The 17,522-nt window shown below is 39.2% G+C and overlaps 1 protein-coding gene across 1 annotated transcript in view; it reads right to left on the bottom strand.

The window, feature by feature from the left end:
- Nucleotides 1-17,522, bottom strand: part of LOC103083774 (contactin-associated protein-like 3) — a 151,555-nt gene that overhangs the window by 93,547 nt on the left and 40,486 nt on the right. Inside the window, exon 3 of the mRNA XM_007456982.1 lies at nucleotides 5,890-6,037. Within this exon, the coding sequence (XP_007457044.1) occupies nucleotides 5,890-6,037 (148 nt within the window). The remainder of the gene's footprint in view (nucleotides 1-5,889; nucleotides 6,038-17,522) is intronic.

The following is a 17,522-nucleotide window of genomic DNA, read 5'->3' as shown; positions in this document are numbered from 1 at the left end:
TTTGAAATGACTTAGGGTATAATTTGGAGATAGCATATTCAGAATTTGATATTCTTTAGATGTGTAGGGACACATGTGTCAAAGGTGACTCCCATGTGTCTAGTGTAAGTTCCTGTGAATGATGGAATCATTAGCCAAGACAAGGAAAACTAGAAGAAGAATAGGTTAAGGGGTGGGGTGAATCAGGTCAAGAAAGCAATTTGAAACTTATTAAGTTTTATGTACTTGTGAAAGAACAATGTTCCTGATAAGAGATTGATTCCGTTTTCTTAATAATTGGTCCTATTGTCCAACTCTGAGGTTTTTCAAACATCACAGGTCATTTCAGGATTAAAATTCTGGTAGCAAATTATAACATTTTAAGTACCTAGAAGTTATTCCTTTAGACTAATTTAGTTACTATAACCCACTTTGTTCTGCTGCACTTTATTAGATGTATATTGGTATGTCTTTCAATATTTACTTTCAGCAAAAGCCTTAGATGTATTCCTTTAGATGCAATAATTTGGGACGTGATTAAAAATAAATCAGTGAGTAATTGTGTAATAACTTTAATTGAAATTAAATAAATTAAAATAGCACTAAACAAATGTCTATTACATACAAAAATATGAGAGGCTGTTCTGTTTCATATGATTTTAGGGTTAATATTATTTTAACTTTAATATTTTTCTACTTAATATCAGATAAAACCATAAGGCTATATTATCAAAGTTTAGCAAAATTTATCGTTTTTACCCTTAGATAAAAATCTATCTTCTATTTATACTTGAACATAAATTGAGAATGAGAAACCTATGCCCAAGTTTAGCTGGTCTACGAAATATAGACATTTCCCCTCACCTGCACTGGCTCCCTAGCACCTGGAGGACAGAACTTGTGCCTTACTCATTTTATTCAGCGGGGGGGCCTTGAATGGGGTAAAAGTTCTGTAAACACGTATTGAATTGAACTGACACTTTTTCTAATTGAGTTTGAGTATTTTCTACTGTTGCCATAACTGGAATGGATGATGTAGATAAGTGTTCTCTCATATGACTAAAGACCATTATTAACTTCCAGAGTTTTTCTTTGTCATGGTGACTATTTCTCCTTTCATCCTATGTTCTTCTGTTCCTATTAATGCATTTTCTAAACTGAAATCTACTTAGAGAAGAACCAGTACTGAACAGAAGGAAGTTCCATATGCAGACTTTTCTCTTGATAGTCTCCCTAAATATTTCAAAATACACATTATTTTTATAGAATGTTAACAACAGGTTTATAAATATTGACACATGTTGATGTTGTTATATAAAACCTACATTTTTTTCACTGCAACAGTCTATGTATTCTTTTTTTTTAATTGGAGTATAATTGCTTTACAAAGTTGTGTTAGTTTCTGCTGTACAATGAAGGGAATCAGCTATATGTATACATATATCCCCTCCCTCTTGGACCTCCCTCCCCACCCCCATCCCATCCATCTAGGTCATCAGAGAGCACCAAGCTGAGCTCCCTGTGCTATACAGCAGGCTTCCACTAGCTATCTACTTTACACATGGTAGTGTATTTATGTCAAACCTAATATCCCAGTTCATCCCACCCTCCCTTTCCCTCCCTGTGTCCACACATCTGTTCTCTATGTCTGTGTGTCTATTCTTGCTCTGCAAACAGGTTCATCTGTACCACTTTTCTAGATTCCACATATATGCGTTAATAGGCGATATTTGTTTTTCTCTTTCTTACTTACTTCACTCTGTATGACAGACTCTAGGTCCATCCACATCTCTACAAATGACCCAATTTCATTCTTTTTTATAACTGAGTAATATTCCATTGTATATATGTACCACATCTTTATCCATTCATCTGTCAGTGGATATTCAGGTTGTTTCCATGTCCTGGCTATTGTAAATAGTGGTGCAATGAACACTGGGGGTACATGTGACTTTTTGAATTATGGTTTTCTCAGGGTATATGCCCAGTAGTGGGATTGCTGGATCATATGGCAGTTCTATTTTTAGTTTTTTAAGGAACATCCATACTGTCCTCCACAGTGGCTGTATCAATTTACATTCCCACCAACAGTACAAGAGGGTTCCCTTCTCTCCACACTGTCTCCAGCATTTATTGTTTGTACATTTTTTGATGATGGCCATTCTGACCAGTGTGAAGTGATACCTTATTGTAGTTTTGATTTTCATTTCTCTAATAATTAGTGATGTTGAACATCTTTTCATATACCTCTTGGCCATCTGTAAGTCTTCCTTGGAGTAATGTCGAGTTCTTCTGCCCATTTTTGGATTAGGTTGTTTGTTTTTTGTTTGTTTGTTTGTTCTGTTTTTTTGCGGTATGCGGGCCTCTCACTGTTGTGGCCTCTCCCGTTGTGGAGCACAGGCTCCGGACACGCAGGCTCAGCAGCCATGGCTCACAGGTCCAGCCGCTCCGCGACATGTGGGATCTTCCCGGACCGCGGCACGAACCCGTTTCCCCTGCATCGGCAGGCGGACTCTCAACCACTGCGCCACCAGGGAAGCCCAGGTTGTTTGTTTTTTTGATATTGAGCTGCCTGAGCTGTTTGTATATTTTGGATATTAATCCATGTCTGTTACTTCATTTGCAAATATTTTCTCCCATTCTGAGGGTTGTCTTTTCATCTTGTTTATGGTTTCATTTGCTGTGCAAAAGCTTTTAAGTTTAATTAGGTCCCATTTGCTTATTTTTGTTTTTATTTTCATTACTCTAGGATGTGGGTCAAAAAAGATGTTGCTGTGATTTATGTATTCTTTTAAATAAACACAAGATTTTAAAACAGGCAATTATATGTTCTATTCCCTTCTTCTATTCCCTCTTAACCAATTTGATTTTCAATGCCTGATTTGACACAGGACTACAGTGCCACATGGATGACTGGTAGACCCCCATGGGGCTTACCATTCTGTGCCTATCTAGTCCAGGTTTCTAATAATTTATGCACTCTTTCTCTCCTTTTTTCCCTACTCCTTTCCTGTCTTCCTTCCTTCCCTTTCTTATTCAAACAATAAACACAGTGATAAACATAAAATTACATTACAGTAGTGGGGCTAATACAACACAATATGACAAGGAACACTTGAGAATGACACGGAGCATGAACATAGGGAGACAAAGTAGATGGCAGAAAAGAAGGGACAGAAGAGACCCAAAAGATGACTAACAACCTTGTTAAAGAAATGAGGGTGGAACTGGGGATAATTATCCAGATGTGTGGGGCTTCATATACCTGTGTCAAGGATGTCAACTTGGAATTGGTCAGACAGTATGTAAATGTTGTTGAAAATTGAAGAAAGTGGATAAAAACTCAAAGAGAAACCCTTTTAGAGTGGAATACAAAGCCTAGAACAAGTACATAAGGAATGTTGACATTGGATGGAGGGGACTGCTAGAGAGAGGCGGGGCGAGGGAAAGTGAGGAACCCCATGCCAGACACTAGTCTTGGTATGCAGGTCAGCAGGGACTCTAAGAAGACCCCATGCACTCCATTTCTACTCTAGAAATGGGGGAAGGGCTTTGCAGTTAGTGAAAATATATATGCCAAGCCAAGAAGCCATGAAAATCTGCAATTTTTACAGGAATAGTAAATATCATTGTAAATGGAATGTAAAAAGATGAAACTGAAAAGAGAAGTTGCATATAAGAGACATTAAATGCCAAGATAAGCATTTTGGACGTTCTCTCACTATCAACAGGGCAGTGGAAATACACATCAAAAAAGATAATAATTATCACTTTGAGCTGTAAACCATATCACACTAAATTACTGTCAAAAATAAAAATGCAAAGTGCTACACTTGAATAATTATTAATAATAAGAATGAAGACAAAACAGAGCCACTACTATTGAGGAATGTATTTTGTGTTGTTTTACAAATAGTGGTGATTATTTTCTGTTTGCATTTTTATGCTAGGAGTCCCTTATGCCCAACAGCTCGTGTTTGCTGAATTTAGGATGCATGCAGGTTCCATGACAGCTGCACAGCCAACTGGCCCTTCAGGGGACCAGACACGCAGCTTTGATCTTCCTGGTACTGACCTCTAACCCAAGAAAGTAGAGTAATATCTCCTCATGAAGAACGTCAAGCTAACGGCATATCCCCATCAAAGAGCATGTTCTGCTTTGAAGTCAGTAAACCTCAAGTTGTTTCCAGAGTAATGGCAGAAGGAGATGCTAATTTCATGGGATCAAAGAGAAACTCTAAATATCAGGTGTCCTAGCCATTGCAGCAGTGAGCACACCAACAGATCCCAGAAACAAAAGGATGAAAGTTAATGATCAATGGAAAGAGGGAAAATAGATTCATAGCAATGCAACACCATCTATGCTAAATGTTCCATGGACTCATAAATACTAGAGAGCAGAGGTGGGGTTAGGAAGCAGAGCCAAAGTGGAACAGGTCATTAGGAAGGGGTATGAAACAGAGGCTGAAGGTGACCCTTGAGTATGGGATAGGTGGCTTGGTGAGACTCACCTCCAGAACCACCCATTGTCTGTTGGGTTACCAAAGTGGAAATGATATCATTGTTATTCAACAACTCATGTCCACCCCCATCCCTGTACCATGAGAACACTAAATTCCTGCTCCCACAATTTATATATGCTGTTTCTTCCTACAAGCACCATCCCTGCCTCCTATCTCACTGCCCATATCCTCTACTTTGAAAACCAACTGCTGGAAAGGTTCCTTTTCCTACCCAACTGACTGAATACTCTATTCCCCATGCCCCAGGTTCATGTTACAACATTTTATATTTGTTTTGTACAATTTTATGACTTCTCATAAAATCCTGACAAAGAAATAAATAATTTTAGAAGCGTCCCCCACATCCAATACAGTTCTCTGCAAATAAATTCATATGACAAGTGAGGGAATAAAGAAATCAATGTCTGTATAGTATGGTAGTTATGAAAACAAAATTAGGAAAAAAGACAGTTTTAAATCTTAGATTCAATATGTAATAGCTCCAGCAAACTTCTTAATTTCTTCAAGGTTCAGTTTCTTCTTTCTCTGAAGCAGTGAGATTACTACTATACTGAATTCATTTGGTTGGTGTGGGAGAAAATGTCTGTAGGAGGTAAGATCTGACACATTAAATATCCTGTATATGGTAGATCTTACGGTTACACTTTTCTGCAAAGTTAATAATGCTCTGATCAGGTACAGAATGAGGTGTAACCAAAAACCCAAGATGCTCCCATACAATTTATTCTTTGCGCTATTCTCCAGTTTTCTAGAATATTGTTTTTTAAATTAATTTTTTCATTTTGTGTTAATTTAAGAAATACCAGTATATTCTGGACCTTCAAAATGGCAGCTGTAGAGTTGATCCCCTATATATTTCACTGAATGCTTTTATGCTCATTTTTATACTCACATTGGCTGCCAGCTCTTTTACTTTTATCATCAGTGGGGAAGAGGGAAGACATAATACATAAATGATGTTCAAAAGAAGGTTCCACAGTGATGCAAGTAAAGTAGAGGGAAAAGTGAGTCATCATGGGGAACAGGGAACACGAGGACACCTGTACTCACCTGTATTCCCACAGGAGGAACATCCCAGTGTCAGAAGACAGCACCATCAATCACAATAAGTAACTGTTCTTGATTTGAACTTTGTTCATTTTATGAACTGCCTGCTCTGAAACAGATATTCTGCTAAGCTCTGCGAATCTAAGATTCTAAGGCTCATTTCAGGTCCTCCTCTGAATTCAACCTTAAAATAACAATAATATTATCAAGACTTTCCATAAACCCAGTTCTACATGCACAGGTATTTCAAAGGTTGAAGAAGCCAAGTTCAGTTTTCAATTTGGTGTTTAGAACACATCACTCCGTCATCGATTTCCATCAGGGAATAAGCACCACTTACTGTATGCACATCCGTACACTTCAATCCTCATCCCAATCCTGCCCTTGGGATTCCAGGTTAAGGGGAGGAAGCGCAGGAATCTGGCTTCGAAGGGAGGCTGGAGTCTGTAGTGCACCACGCTGTCTGCATTTGTGTTTCCTGGAAAACCCTGGGAGAAAATGGAGAAAGGTGTCAATGTGTCTGCAGAATATCGTCTTCCTGTTGTCACTGCACATGTTAATGAGCGATCAATGCTTCATTTTGTTAATATGCAAATGGATGCTTGCTTTTGAGAAACTCTGCTAACATTTAAGAGGGATGTGACAACCTCTCTTCAATGCCTGGATTAGTGACCATCATCTAACTTTTCCTTATTTGCAGGGTAGTTTAAGTTTCAATGGCAAAATTAAAGCAGCTATAAACCTGCTACCTTTGAAGGCTTGCTTTTAGAAAGGTAATCATCCCCTAAATCATTTCCTAGCCTCCAAGCAGTCAAGACACTCACAAGCAACCTCACATCCAGGACAATCAAGCACAATGGTAACCTGCAGGTTTTGCGTTAAGAATCCTAGATCCAAAAATTTGAGAGCTGGGGGGTGGGGGGGACCTGATCAGAGTTCTAGTTCAAAATCCGTAACTTATAAATGCAAAACTCAAGCCTGAGAAAATGAAAAGATTCTGTGGAGGCAGGACAGCTATTATCCAGCATGGCCAGGACAAGATCCTGGGGCTTCGGATTTCAATCCCTGTGTTCATTGTGTGTTGTCAGTCTGCCCCAAGTCATTGGCATTTAGGGGGTGCTTGGGAGAAACACATCAATGCCACCTGCTACAAGACAGAGGTGTGCTTTCTTAGCCGCAGTCATCTGGCTTCATGCTAGAAGGGGTCAGCATGAGAGCAAAGGAACTTGTTATAAGGAGTGTGACTTCTTTTTCATGGTGTTCTTTTTAATGTAAATATCAGCAAAAAGGGAAAACAAAGAATGCATGATGTTGTTGTACATATAGCATCTTAACAGAAAACGTTGCCCCATCTAAGACCTGACCAGTTTAAGCTCTGAAAACAGAGTAAGGGCTCTCAGGTATGGGTCTCTTCTGAAACCTACTGTCAAATGTAAAAACTATCTAAATTTCACCAATTTTTTGGAACCCACAGTGAAAACATAAAATGTATATTTTGGTGTGGGTCACCTTCAAGTTCCGCACTCTTTGATTTCACAAATTTTTATTACCCAGAAGTCAAAGGTGTTCACATAATAGTTCTCCATTTAATAGTAATAAAATGAGGGAACAAAAGGGGTCAATGCTTTCTCATGCTCACTTGCACTAGAGGGACAAACCCACCTACCTGTCATGCAGTTAATACAAACAGCCAGATATAATTACGCAGCCCAGGAGCAAGACTCTTTAGTTCTACCAAAAACGATGCTTGCCTAGTTATTTAGCTTTGTGAAATGCTGAGCCAGGTTTAACAACCAGACCAAACAAAGCCAGTAATCAAGTTTGTGAATCATGACCACCCGGGAGATTTCCTTGGTATAAATAGATGGAACTAAAAAAAACAGAAAACTCACATGTAATGAGAGTGCATGTCCCAGACATTATAAAGAAAATGGTTAGATTATAAGCCTATAAAATTCCTTACACTAACTCATCAAAATTCCAGGATAGAGAGTCTTGTTCCTACTTTACACATGAAAATGCTGACCTCCTCAAGGTCACAGAGGTAACAAGATGGAGAAGGATTTTGTGGAAGCTGGTTGTCACAGGTTAACCCTGCATAGGACTGCCTAGTCCACTGTTGAAACTCTGAACCTAGAGTAGGTCTGCTGAGGAAGCACTGGTGGCGCTTCGCTTCCATGGAGGACTTTTCTTCCTGTTCCTACAAGCTTCATTTTTTCACGTGTTAAAACAAACTTCTTGGTTAATGAATGAAACACCACCATGGAGGCACTCAATCATTTCTCTTGTTCAATGAAAGTGAAATCTTTGACCTACATCATCTTTTCTTTCAAGTGTTAACAATCGTTGTGCCAATATCAGGTAAGCTCTTTTCACTGCCTCTATGCTCCAAAGAAGAATGTCAACTCCCTGTCTTTACACTGGACCCCAGACTGATGTGGGTATAAGCAGCATTTTCCCATCTCCACCGCTGCCTAGGGCGTGGCCTTAAGCTGGTAATATCTGCTGCAAGTCACAGTTCCCTCGTCTACAAAACCAGTTTGGTAAAACCTACTTTAAAGATTTGAGTACTAATTAAGTGAGATAATGTCTGAAATGTAACCCACCCACTGCCCACCTGGAGGTAAATGCTCCAGGAGTGGTGGATGCTGTGATTGTGGCTGTGGCTGGTGTTTTTGTTATTATTGGTGCATTTGGTAGAGAGAGCTCATCTGTCAGACTCTGCATCCCGTCTTTACATTTAATCTCGGGTTCAATGTCCAAGACATCCAGATAAACAGTCAGGAGAGGAACATTTCCTCCTACATTTGCTGCAATTCTAAGGTTGTAATTCAAGGTAAGAAGTAAAATTGATATTTATTTTAGTAGCTGACAAACCTTGTAAACCTCAGCATAACCTACATAATGAAATTATGTCCTAGGAATGCTACTTACATTGTTTTATTTTCCTTATATATTATTACTTCTTTCTGAATATTTTGTTTATTGAATACAAACTCTGAAAACTGTACTTCAGCTTGGTGTGATGACAGTGCCCTACAGCAAAAGGAATTTCTCTTTTTGCTTTAATGAAATTTAATACAGAATACTTTTCGTTTTCTGAGACAGAGTACGCTTCAAAAAATATTTCAGGTGAGAATAATCGATGTTAATAGTATATGAATAGAGGAGATTAAGAACACACTCTTTACAACTTCTGAGATCTGCACACAAAACATTCATTATATGTGATTTTAATCACAATCAAATATTTGAAATGTATGTACCTATGTATACATACATGTATACCTATGTGATTATCTTAATTAATTCTAATTTCAAGAAATTACATTATTTTTGTCCTATATAGAACTATCAATAGTTCCTTTGAATATAAATAAATGATACATTTCTTTAAAGATACAGAAATTTAAATGAAATGAGTTCGGAGTAGAAGGGATCTCTACTAGCATGCCACTCAGACATTTGGGGCTTATTACTGAAATAATCTCATATTTTTTACTAAGCTAATGTTTATCTTTTAAAAATGTGGCATAATCTATTATTTGGATTATATAATTTTGCTTTGGTGTTTCTAGAACAGACATAAATGTACAGACTGAGCATAGAACGTTGGGAACAAAGGCCCACTCTTGCTTTGTACGAACACGTGAAAAAATGAAGCTTGTAGGTTACCTCTGTGACCTTGGGGAAGTTAGCATTTTCATGTGTAAAGTAGGAACAAGACTCTCTATCCTGGAATTTTGATGAGTTAGTGTAAGGAATTTTATAGGCTTATAATCCAACCATTTCCTTTATAGCATTCCTCTGTTAGCTATTACAGAATTAAAATAACAAACCAACAAAACTCTTCCCACTATTGATCACCAGAACCACTTCAGTTTGATGTAGACTCAATAGTCAATAGCTTAAGGACATCCCAATTGAACGTTTTATCCACTATTAAGAACAAACATTGTTTGATAAAGTTTTCAGTTTCTACAAGCATGTTTTTTAGCTAGGTGCGAAAGTGACTAGAGTCTGTGGCTTGTGGTCCACTCACATGCTATAAATGTATTTCCAAAATAATTTATTTAGAAATTGATGATGCTGGGCTTCCCTGGTGGCACAGTGGTTGAGAATCTGCCTGTCAATGCAGGAGACACGGGTTCGAGCCCTGGTCTGGGAAGATCCCACATGCCGCAGAGCAACTAAGTCCGTGAGCCACGACTACTGAGCTTGCGCGTCTGGAGCCTGTGCTCCGCAACAAGAGAGGCCGCGATAGTGAGAGGCCCGTGCACCATGATGAAGAGTGGCCCCCACTTGCCGCAACTAGAGAAAGCCCTCTCACAGAAACGAAGACCCAACACAGCCATAAATAAATTTAAAAATAAATAAATAAATAAATAGCAAATTAGCATCATACTTAATTCTGAATATTAAAAAAAAAAAGAAATTGATGATGCTTCCGAAGAGCTGCCAAGTCCTCATTTAGCTTGTTTAGCAATCACATCAGTGGCATCTAAACAATCATGAGAAAGGATCAGTATGAGGCTCATGTAGGGCCACGGTTTCTGGTGCAATGTTGAGTCATCACGATGCTGTACTGAACAACCTTCAGGATGCCTATAATGCATTTATCAGTTTAAGTTTGAAGTATTTGTGACTTAAGAAAGACTTTTACATCAATTCTTTACTTCAAAATGTGAGAGGCACTGCTATAGCAATAGGTCTCAATGCATTAAAAATAAATGAAGATTGTCTCTACTCTCTGTCACTAGGAAATCAGGGATTCATAATTCAAGTGCACTGTTAAAGAGTATTTTACCACCTCTGAGGTAAGGGGTAGGATGTTGTTGGGATTAAAAGGGCACACAGAAATCCCCAAGTTCTAATTCTGGCCTTTTTAATTGCTGGACCTTGAAGATCTTAGACAAAACGTTTTATCTCCCCAACTCTCAGCTTCTTCATGAGTAATGTGGGAACAGTAATAAGTATTATTGTTAAAAATAATAATACTCTGTTCCTGTTATTTCCAGAGGTTCACAGACCATGAAAAAGCATACTAAAATTACTTCCTATAATCAGACAATGAAAAAGTTGTACTAAATTGCTTTAAAGCAAACGGTCTTGTTAATTATTTTTAATATTTTCTTGAACTGCAAAATACTACAACACTTATACATGAATAAAATTGAGGAAAGTATCCTTTCACTTTAGTTTTATCGAGTGAACTAAAAATTCAGTAACACGGTTTGTGATGCCAAATATGTGACCTGGAGTGAGTCACTGACTCTTTGAGACCTTGTTACAGGGAAGAGCCAAATCTGACTACACGTTGGATCTGTTTCTTTTACTTTATCCTTTGCCTTCAGCTACTTTTGTTCACTAAAAGGATATTGTCTATACATAATGGCCTGCCCCGGGGAACCCTGCCCCGCTGCCTGAATGTTAAACCAAAGTGCCTTTGTTCAGGGAAACATCTGGACTCTGTCCATCTGTGGATGGCTGCAAGAAAGAAGAAATTAACACATCCCCTCCCTGAGGCCGGCCATTCCAGGGGATATTTGCAAAACTTATGGCCTTTTTACTTTACTTCCTCATCTCCTCCCCCTCTCTGTGCTATAAAAGAAACCGGCATCCAAACCCGGTAAGATGGTTATTTTGAGACCTTAGACTGCCGTCTTCTCGGTCTGCTGGCTTTCCGAATAAAGTCGTATTCTTTCCCTCAATACATCCGTCATCTCTGATTTATTGGCCTGGTGTGCGGTGAGCAGAACGAACTTGGACTCGGTAACAACCTCAGTTTATACAGATGTGGGTGCTTTGTACCAGGTGAACTCTAAAGATTTCCTTTGTGTAGATAAGTTTACCTCAACACGTTCCAGAAGGTAAAAGAATAATCTCTCCTTCTGCTTGATTACAGTAAGCAAACATCTACCTAAAGTGCACTTAAAATATTTGCTTTCCAGACATTTATATGATATATTCTGCCATGAAAATCTCAAGTTGTGGTGAATGTGTTGGAAAAAGTATGCACTTAATCAGTATTTCCACTTTTGGTTTATGGCCTCTTGGTGGAAGCAAGTCACGAGAGTCAAAAGCAGAAAGAGACAACCATCTCTGTGTGTCCCACCACCTTCTCCTACAGCAAGAGGGAACCCACCTGCCCCATGGCTGAGCACAACTACACCGCACAGGAACTCACAGTGCCTGGCCCTGAAATAATCCAAAACCCAGGGCCAATGCAGATATGTGAAACTGGGTCCTAAATGCTGCTTTTAATTGACATGCTTTTATTATCTGTATTGTTTAGACAGCTGCAACGTAAGCATTAGAGAAATATAAAAATCAAGTATTTTTCAAACACATTGCTAAAGTTATAGGCTTTTACTTTTTTTTTTTTTCCCTCCTGCTTGAAATATTATTAATCTAGGATGGAAGACAGCTCACCCTTCCTGTGCAGGAAAAGTATAGCTCAAGTTTCTCAATACTCTTCCCTTCCCAATCTTTCTAAATGATCAGGAAGAAAACATTTTAGAAGACATATAGGAACATATCTTTTGCTGGCAAAGATGTTGAAAACAGAGAAAAAGTCAGAAAAAAAATTACTTCCAATGACATCAAGACCATATTTTGAAATTGTTACCGACCAGGGTTCTTGGCATCCTTAAACAATAAAAATTGATCAAAGGCCAGACAAGAAATTCAGGCAAGGCTTTATTGGGGCCCCTGCTGCAGCAGGGCAGAGTGCGAACAAATAACAGTTTCCTTTGTTTGCTTGCTCCCTAAGTGGGGGCGAGCTTGTTCCTTATATGGCAGTGGTCCCCAAACCTTTTTGGCACCAGGGACCAGTTTCATGGAAGACCATTTTTCCATGGACCGGCAGCGGGTGGGGTGGGGGGATGTTTCAGGCGGTAATGTGAGCGATGGGGGGCAGCAGATGAAGCTTTACTTGCTCCTCTGCCACTCACCTCCTGCTGTGCAGCCTGATTCCTAACAGGCTGTGGCCTGGGGGTTGGGGACCCCTGTTATATGGCGTGAGGGTAGGGGTGTGTCCAGGGGTCGGGCCAGAAGGGTGGCTTAGGTGTTTTGCCCACCCCTTAGGTGGTATTGTGTGCAGGGGGCACATTCAGTACCCTGCTTTTGCTCTGGGCTCTTCAAAAGTGGCAGTTGGGTTTTTTGGTCTCTTTGTATCTTTTGTCCAGAATTTGCCCCCAATGAGATGCACATAGTTATTTTTAGTCCCATACAGTTTCTTTGTATTTTGTTGCTGGAGGAGAGGTATGTCGAGGGGCAAGCACTGCAGCACTGCAGCAAAGGGCTCCAGGTCCCAGCAAAGGGTCCCAGGTCCCAGCCTGTCTCAAAATCAATATATGGCTGTTGAAAACAATACTAGAACACTGCAAATAAAAGTACGTTTTTTGATACATGGCACAAATTTAGTTCTGACAAATGAATTGGCTTCTAAACTTCAAGAGTAACACAAAAGAAGAAAATGAGGTATGGTTAGTGTTATAAGGAGTGCCTCAAATGAGTGTTGGGTAGTGCGCATGTTCTATTAGCAGCTTCAAGGAATTAAATAAATTAATGAAATTAAAGGAATTAAAGTATTTACCTGTGAGTCTAGACTGTTTTAGGAATACTGGGAGAATAGCACTAACCCAGTGGCCTCCTGTAGATGTTGAAAATAGTAATATGCAAATTGGGTGATTTGTACAGAATTTAGGAAGATTTCTCATTAAGAAGCTCCATTGACTTAAGGCGATACCAATATGTGTTTAGTTCAACATTAAACTACTTCAAATGGTAGGGAATTCCTTTAACCTACTGTTATGTTGAAGCCCTAACCCCCAGTACCTCAGAATGTGACTGTATTTGAAGAAAGGGTCTCTAAAGAGGTGATTAAGGTAAAAGGAGGCCATTAGGGTGGGTCCTAATCCAATCTGACTGGTGTCCTTACTAGAAGAGGAAATCTGGACACAGAGAGGCGCCAGGGAAGTGTGCACACAGAGTTAAGACCATGTGAGGACACAGCAAGAAGACAGTCATTTGTCAGCCAGGGAGAGAGGCCTCAGAAGAATCCAACCCTGCCAACACCTCCATCTGGGACTTCTAGCCACCAGAGCTGTGAGAAAATAAATTTCTGTTGTTTAACCATCTGAATGTGGCATTTTGTTACTGCAGCCCGAGGAAAATAATACTCTTAGCTTCTGGATTGGCCTGTGGTGGCCTTGCTGAGTGACTTGGATCAGTGAGTCCCTTATGGCTCTAAAGAGCCACAATCCATTATACTCATGACCCTCAGGGTCTCACAAGGTTTGTATGCTAGGTGGGTGCCATGTTTGCTACCGCTCTCTAAGTCTGCCTTATTTCCAAAGTAGTTTAAATTTCTCCTCAGACCATCACTGACCAGTCTAGTTCTGGCAAACAGGAGGCACTCAGTGGCATTATTGAAATTCAGGAGGTTTTCAAGTTTAATTGTGTCTGCCAGTTGAATTCCCGGAAGAGTATGTGGCTGAGAAGGACAATGATGGTGCCTCCTAGCTAACTCAGACCATCCTTAACCACATTCCACACCGTCCCTGCCTAACAGACACTTGTGAATTGACTCTATTTTCAGGGCCAATTGGTCATTTCTAGGCCTTTCCATTCTTTCTAGTGCAGGCTCCTTGTTTTTTCCTATAGAGAGGGCCAGTTCAGAGGTGTCCTCTATGAGTCATCACTCTTAAGGACTCAGGGAAATTACCCTGAGTTCTTATTTTTGAAATGTGGCATCACTTATTTTTGAAATGTGACAGATCAAGCGCCTTACAAGGGAATGACCATTTCTTCGTTAATGAATGAAGGGCCTTGGTCGTGCCCTCCTCAGGAGCAGAACCTCCAGAGCTTCAGAAGGACTTGGTGTGTTCTGTCCACCTTAGCACAGGACCATGTGGGTATTTTCATGTAAGAAACTAAGGGTGTTAAACCAGATCATCTTATTAAAATAACAGAATATAAGATTGAAGGAAAGCTCCAAGGTAAGAAAGACTGAAGGAAAGGAAGAAAAGAAATCAGAACCAAAAGAGATAACAGTGATAACGTTGCAGGCCTGAGTCACCATCCTGAGAAATGCTTGCTGGTGTCTAGGAACCTGGATTTTGGGAGGGCTTTCACCACTCCCAGAATTCATAAGAGTGGCTCACTGCTGCCTAAGATGTTTATGCAAACGATGTGGTTGATGCTGAACACTTGCGTTCCTTCTGGAATCTGGGATTTTGATATGTGCCAGGGAGAGGGTGCCTACATGATCATCCCCCATAAAAGCCTGGACTCCTAGGCTGAGGCTAAGCTTCCCTGGTTGGCAACATTTCACACATGTCCTCATGGCTGGAGGACTTAAGCATGCCCTGTGTGGTTCCATTGGCAGAGGACTCGAGGGAGCTTGCCTCTGGTTTCCTCCAGACTTTGGCCCACTTGCCTTTTCCTTTGTTGACTGTACTTTGTGTCCTTCTGCTGTAATAAATCACAGCTGTGAATATAACCCTATGCTGATCCCTATGAGTCCTTCCAGTGAATCATGGAGCCTGGGATTGGTGTGGGGGACCCCAATACAGGAGTGATCACGGAGAACTGCAAGAGACAAAGAACCCAGAGCGGAATGCAGCCTGGAGACATTCCCTATAGGACACAAGTCACCTCCATGAGAACTGCACAGAACAAGCTCTTAACATAGCATCCTCCTTTCCACCTGTCACAGATGGGCCTTTCATACTAACAGAAGATCTGTTCTGCATTTCCACACTTTCAAGTAACAATCACAGGTCACAGGAAGACGCATGACACAACATACTTATATATTCCAAGCACTTTATCTAGTAACAGGGCAAGTCTACGAGGCTTTCTCAAGATTTGGCTCTTTTGGTGATTTCACTGCTTCTGAGAATGAGATTATTATCTTGCGCTCAATAAAACATACAAATAAATAAATGTGTTCATGTCTTTACTAATTGTTAGATTTTGGTAGACTAGTATAGGCTATATGTGGTAGGATTAATTCTTAGATTTGCCAAAGTCCAAAAGAAGAGAACCAGGGAAGCATCAAACTTCACACTTCTCATCACAAGAGAAAGAATGTGTAATAATGTGAAGTGATGCTTGTTAACTTAACTTATTGTGGTAATCATTTCACAATATATACATATATCAGATCATTATGTTGTACACTTTAAACTTACACAATATCATGTGTCAATTACATCTCAATAAAACTGGAAAATAAATTTCATGCTAATGGTAGACATCTTGAACAAAAATTCCATTTTTAAATAATTTGTGAGGGAGAGTAAAAGCCACTGAACAACTTAACTCTTCTGAGACATTCCATATGGATTTTTAACCTCTTTCAAGAAGCTAACTGTCCATTTTAATATTAGGGAGAAGTAGACAATCCTGCAACAGTGGAATGAAAAATTCCTCCATTAAAAATTTTCTTCTCAAATCAGAATATTTAGATTTATCTTACACTGTGTTTATAAGGGAAACATACTTACTACCACAAGATTTTGTTCTCGTTTATGCAAAAAATAGTAGCTCTCCTATAGTGTTTGTCACAATTCTGATTTCAGAGGAAGTGTTAACTTAAATAGGATTTAGCCAAATATGTTTAAAAGTATGTCAAGATCAGGACTTCCCTGGTGGTCCAGTGATTAACACTTTGCCTTCCAATGAAGGGTGCAGGTTCGATCCCTGGTTAGGGAGCTAAGATCCCACATGCCTCAGGGCCAGAAAAGCAAAACATAAAACAGAAGCAATATTGTAACAAGTTCAATAAAGACTTTAAAAATGGTCCACATCAAAAAGCTCTTTTAAAATAATATGTCAAGATCAAACAGCTGTTTTTAAAGTAATTGTGTATTTAAAGCTGTTTTGGTAGTTTTAGTGACAAAATAGAGATGCTGTTTTCTCAGCATTTTAAATTTGAGTTAGCAATACTGTTAAACCAAAATGATTAGGGTCATATGGTTCACACTGTAATTTCAAAATTAACTCTTACACAAGAGAAGTTAATCTTAGAATAGGACAAAGAAATATATATTTGAAAACTAAGTTTAAGAAAATGTGAAATAAGTCCTGTGCAACATATAATTGTCATTTCATAAGAAAAGCAAAAGGCTGTGTGTTAGAGCAGAGGTAAGACAGTTCTCAATGGGTTTCTCACATTTCTGCACATCTTACAAACAGAAGCACCGACAGCTCTTTATTCTCAGCTACCTTTCCAAGGATGTTTATATAGAAAACAGCCTTGTAAGATACTGTCTTCTTCCAGAGGTAAGGGCAAGCATGCTTACCTCCCAAAAGATTCTGATTCCCTGAACTCTTGTATTATAACCCACTGTGTGTGCAGGCATCCATCTGGGCCTATCCACACGGCCCCTGTGTGACTCAGGGTCAAGGAGAACCAAGGCAAATATTCTGATGCCTATGCTGCCTGCAGTGGTTTATGAGTAACCAAGTAAGTAATAGAGTCCTTTGTTTCTGACCCATAAGTCTTCTGTCTTCTACCTACATCCATGAAAACGGCAGGCTAACTTGTTGCAAATAGGGCAAAATCTCAGATACTCCAAAGTTCTGGATGGAAAGATTAAAGTTCATCTCTCAGAAGACTTACTATAGAATGCATATGAAAAGGTCTATGACTAAATAATCTATTTATTTCAGGTCACTATGCAAACATTTAAATATTTTAACATACTGATCTGCTCAATATGTTAAAATATATATGTATGTTTGTGCTCTTTTGTTTTTTATTGATGCATGATTAGAAATTCTTCTTTTTAAAAATGGTATGTATTGCTTTGTTTTTGATAGAAAACAACAATGGAAAAAAATGTAGTCTGTGGTCTCACTAGTCAGAAAATCCCTGGTGATGTAAAAAATAAATAATAGACATAGGCACACTTGGCTAGAAAATTTAAATAGTACAGTAAAGCTTAAAGAATGCAGAAGCCA

Source organism: Lipotes vexillifer, unplaced genomic scaffold (genome assembly GCF_000442215.2).
Source record: "Lipotes vexillifer unplaced genomic scaffold, Lipotes_vexillifer_v1.1 scaffold859, whole genome shotgun sequence".
NCBI classification, from domain to species: Eukaryota; Metazoa; Chordata; class Mammalia; order Artiodactyla; family Lipotidae; genus Lipotes; species Lipotes vexillifer.
The sequence above is the reverse complement of the archived record's forward strand: the minus strand, read 5'-3'. Positions and strand labels throughout refer to the sequence as shown.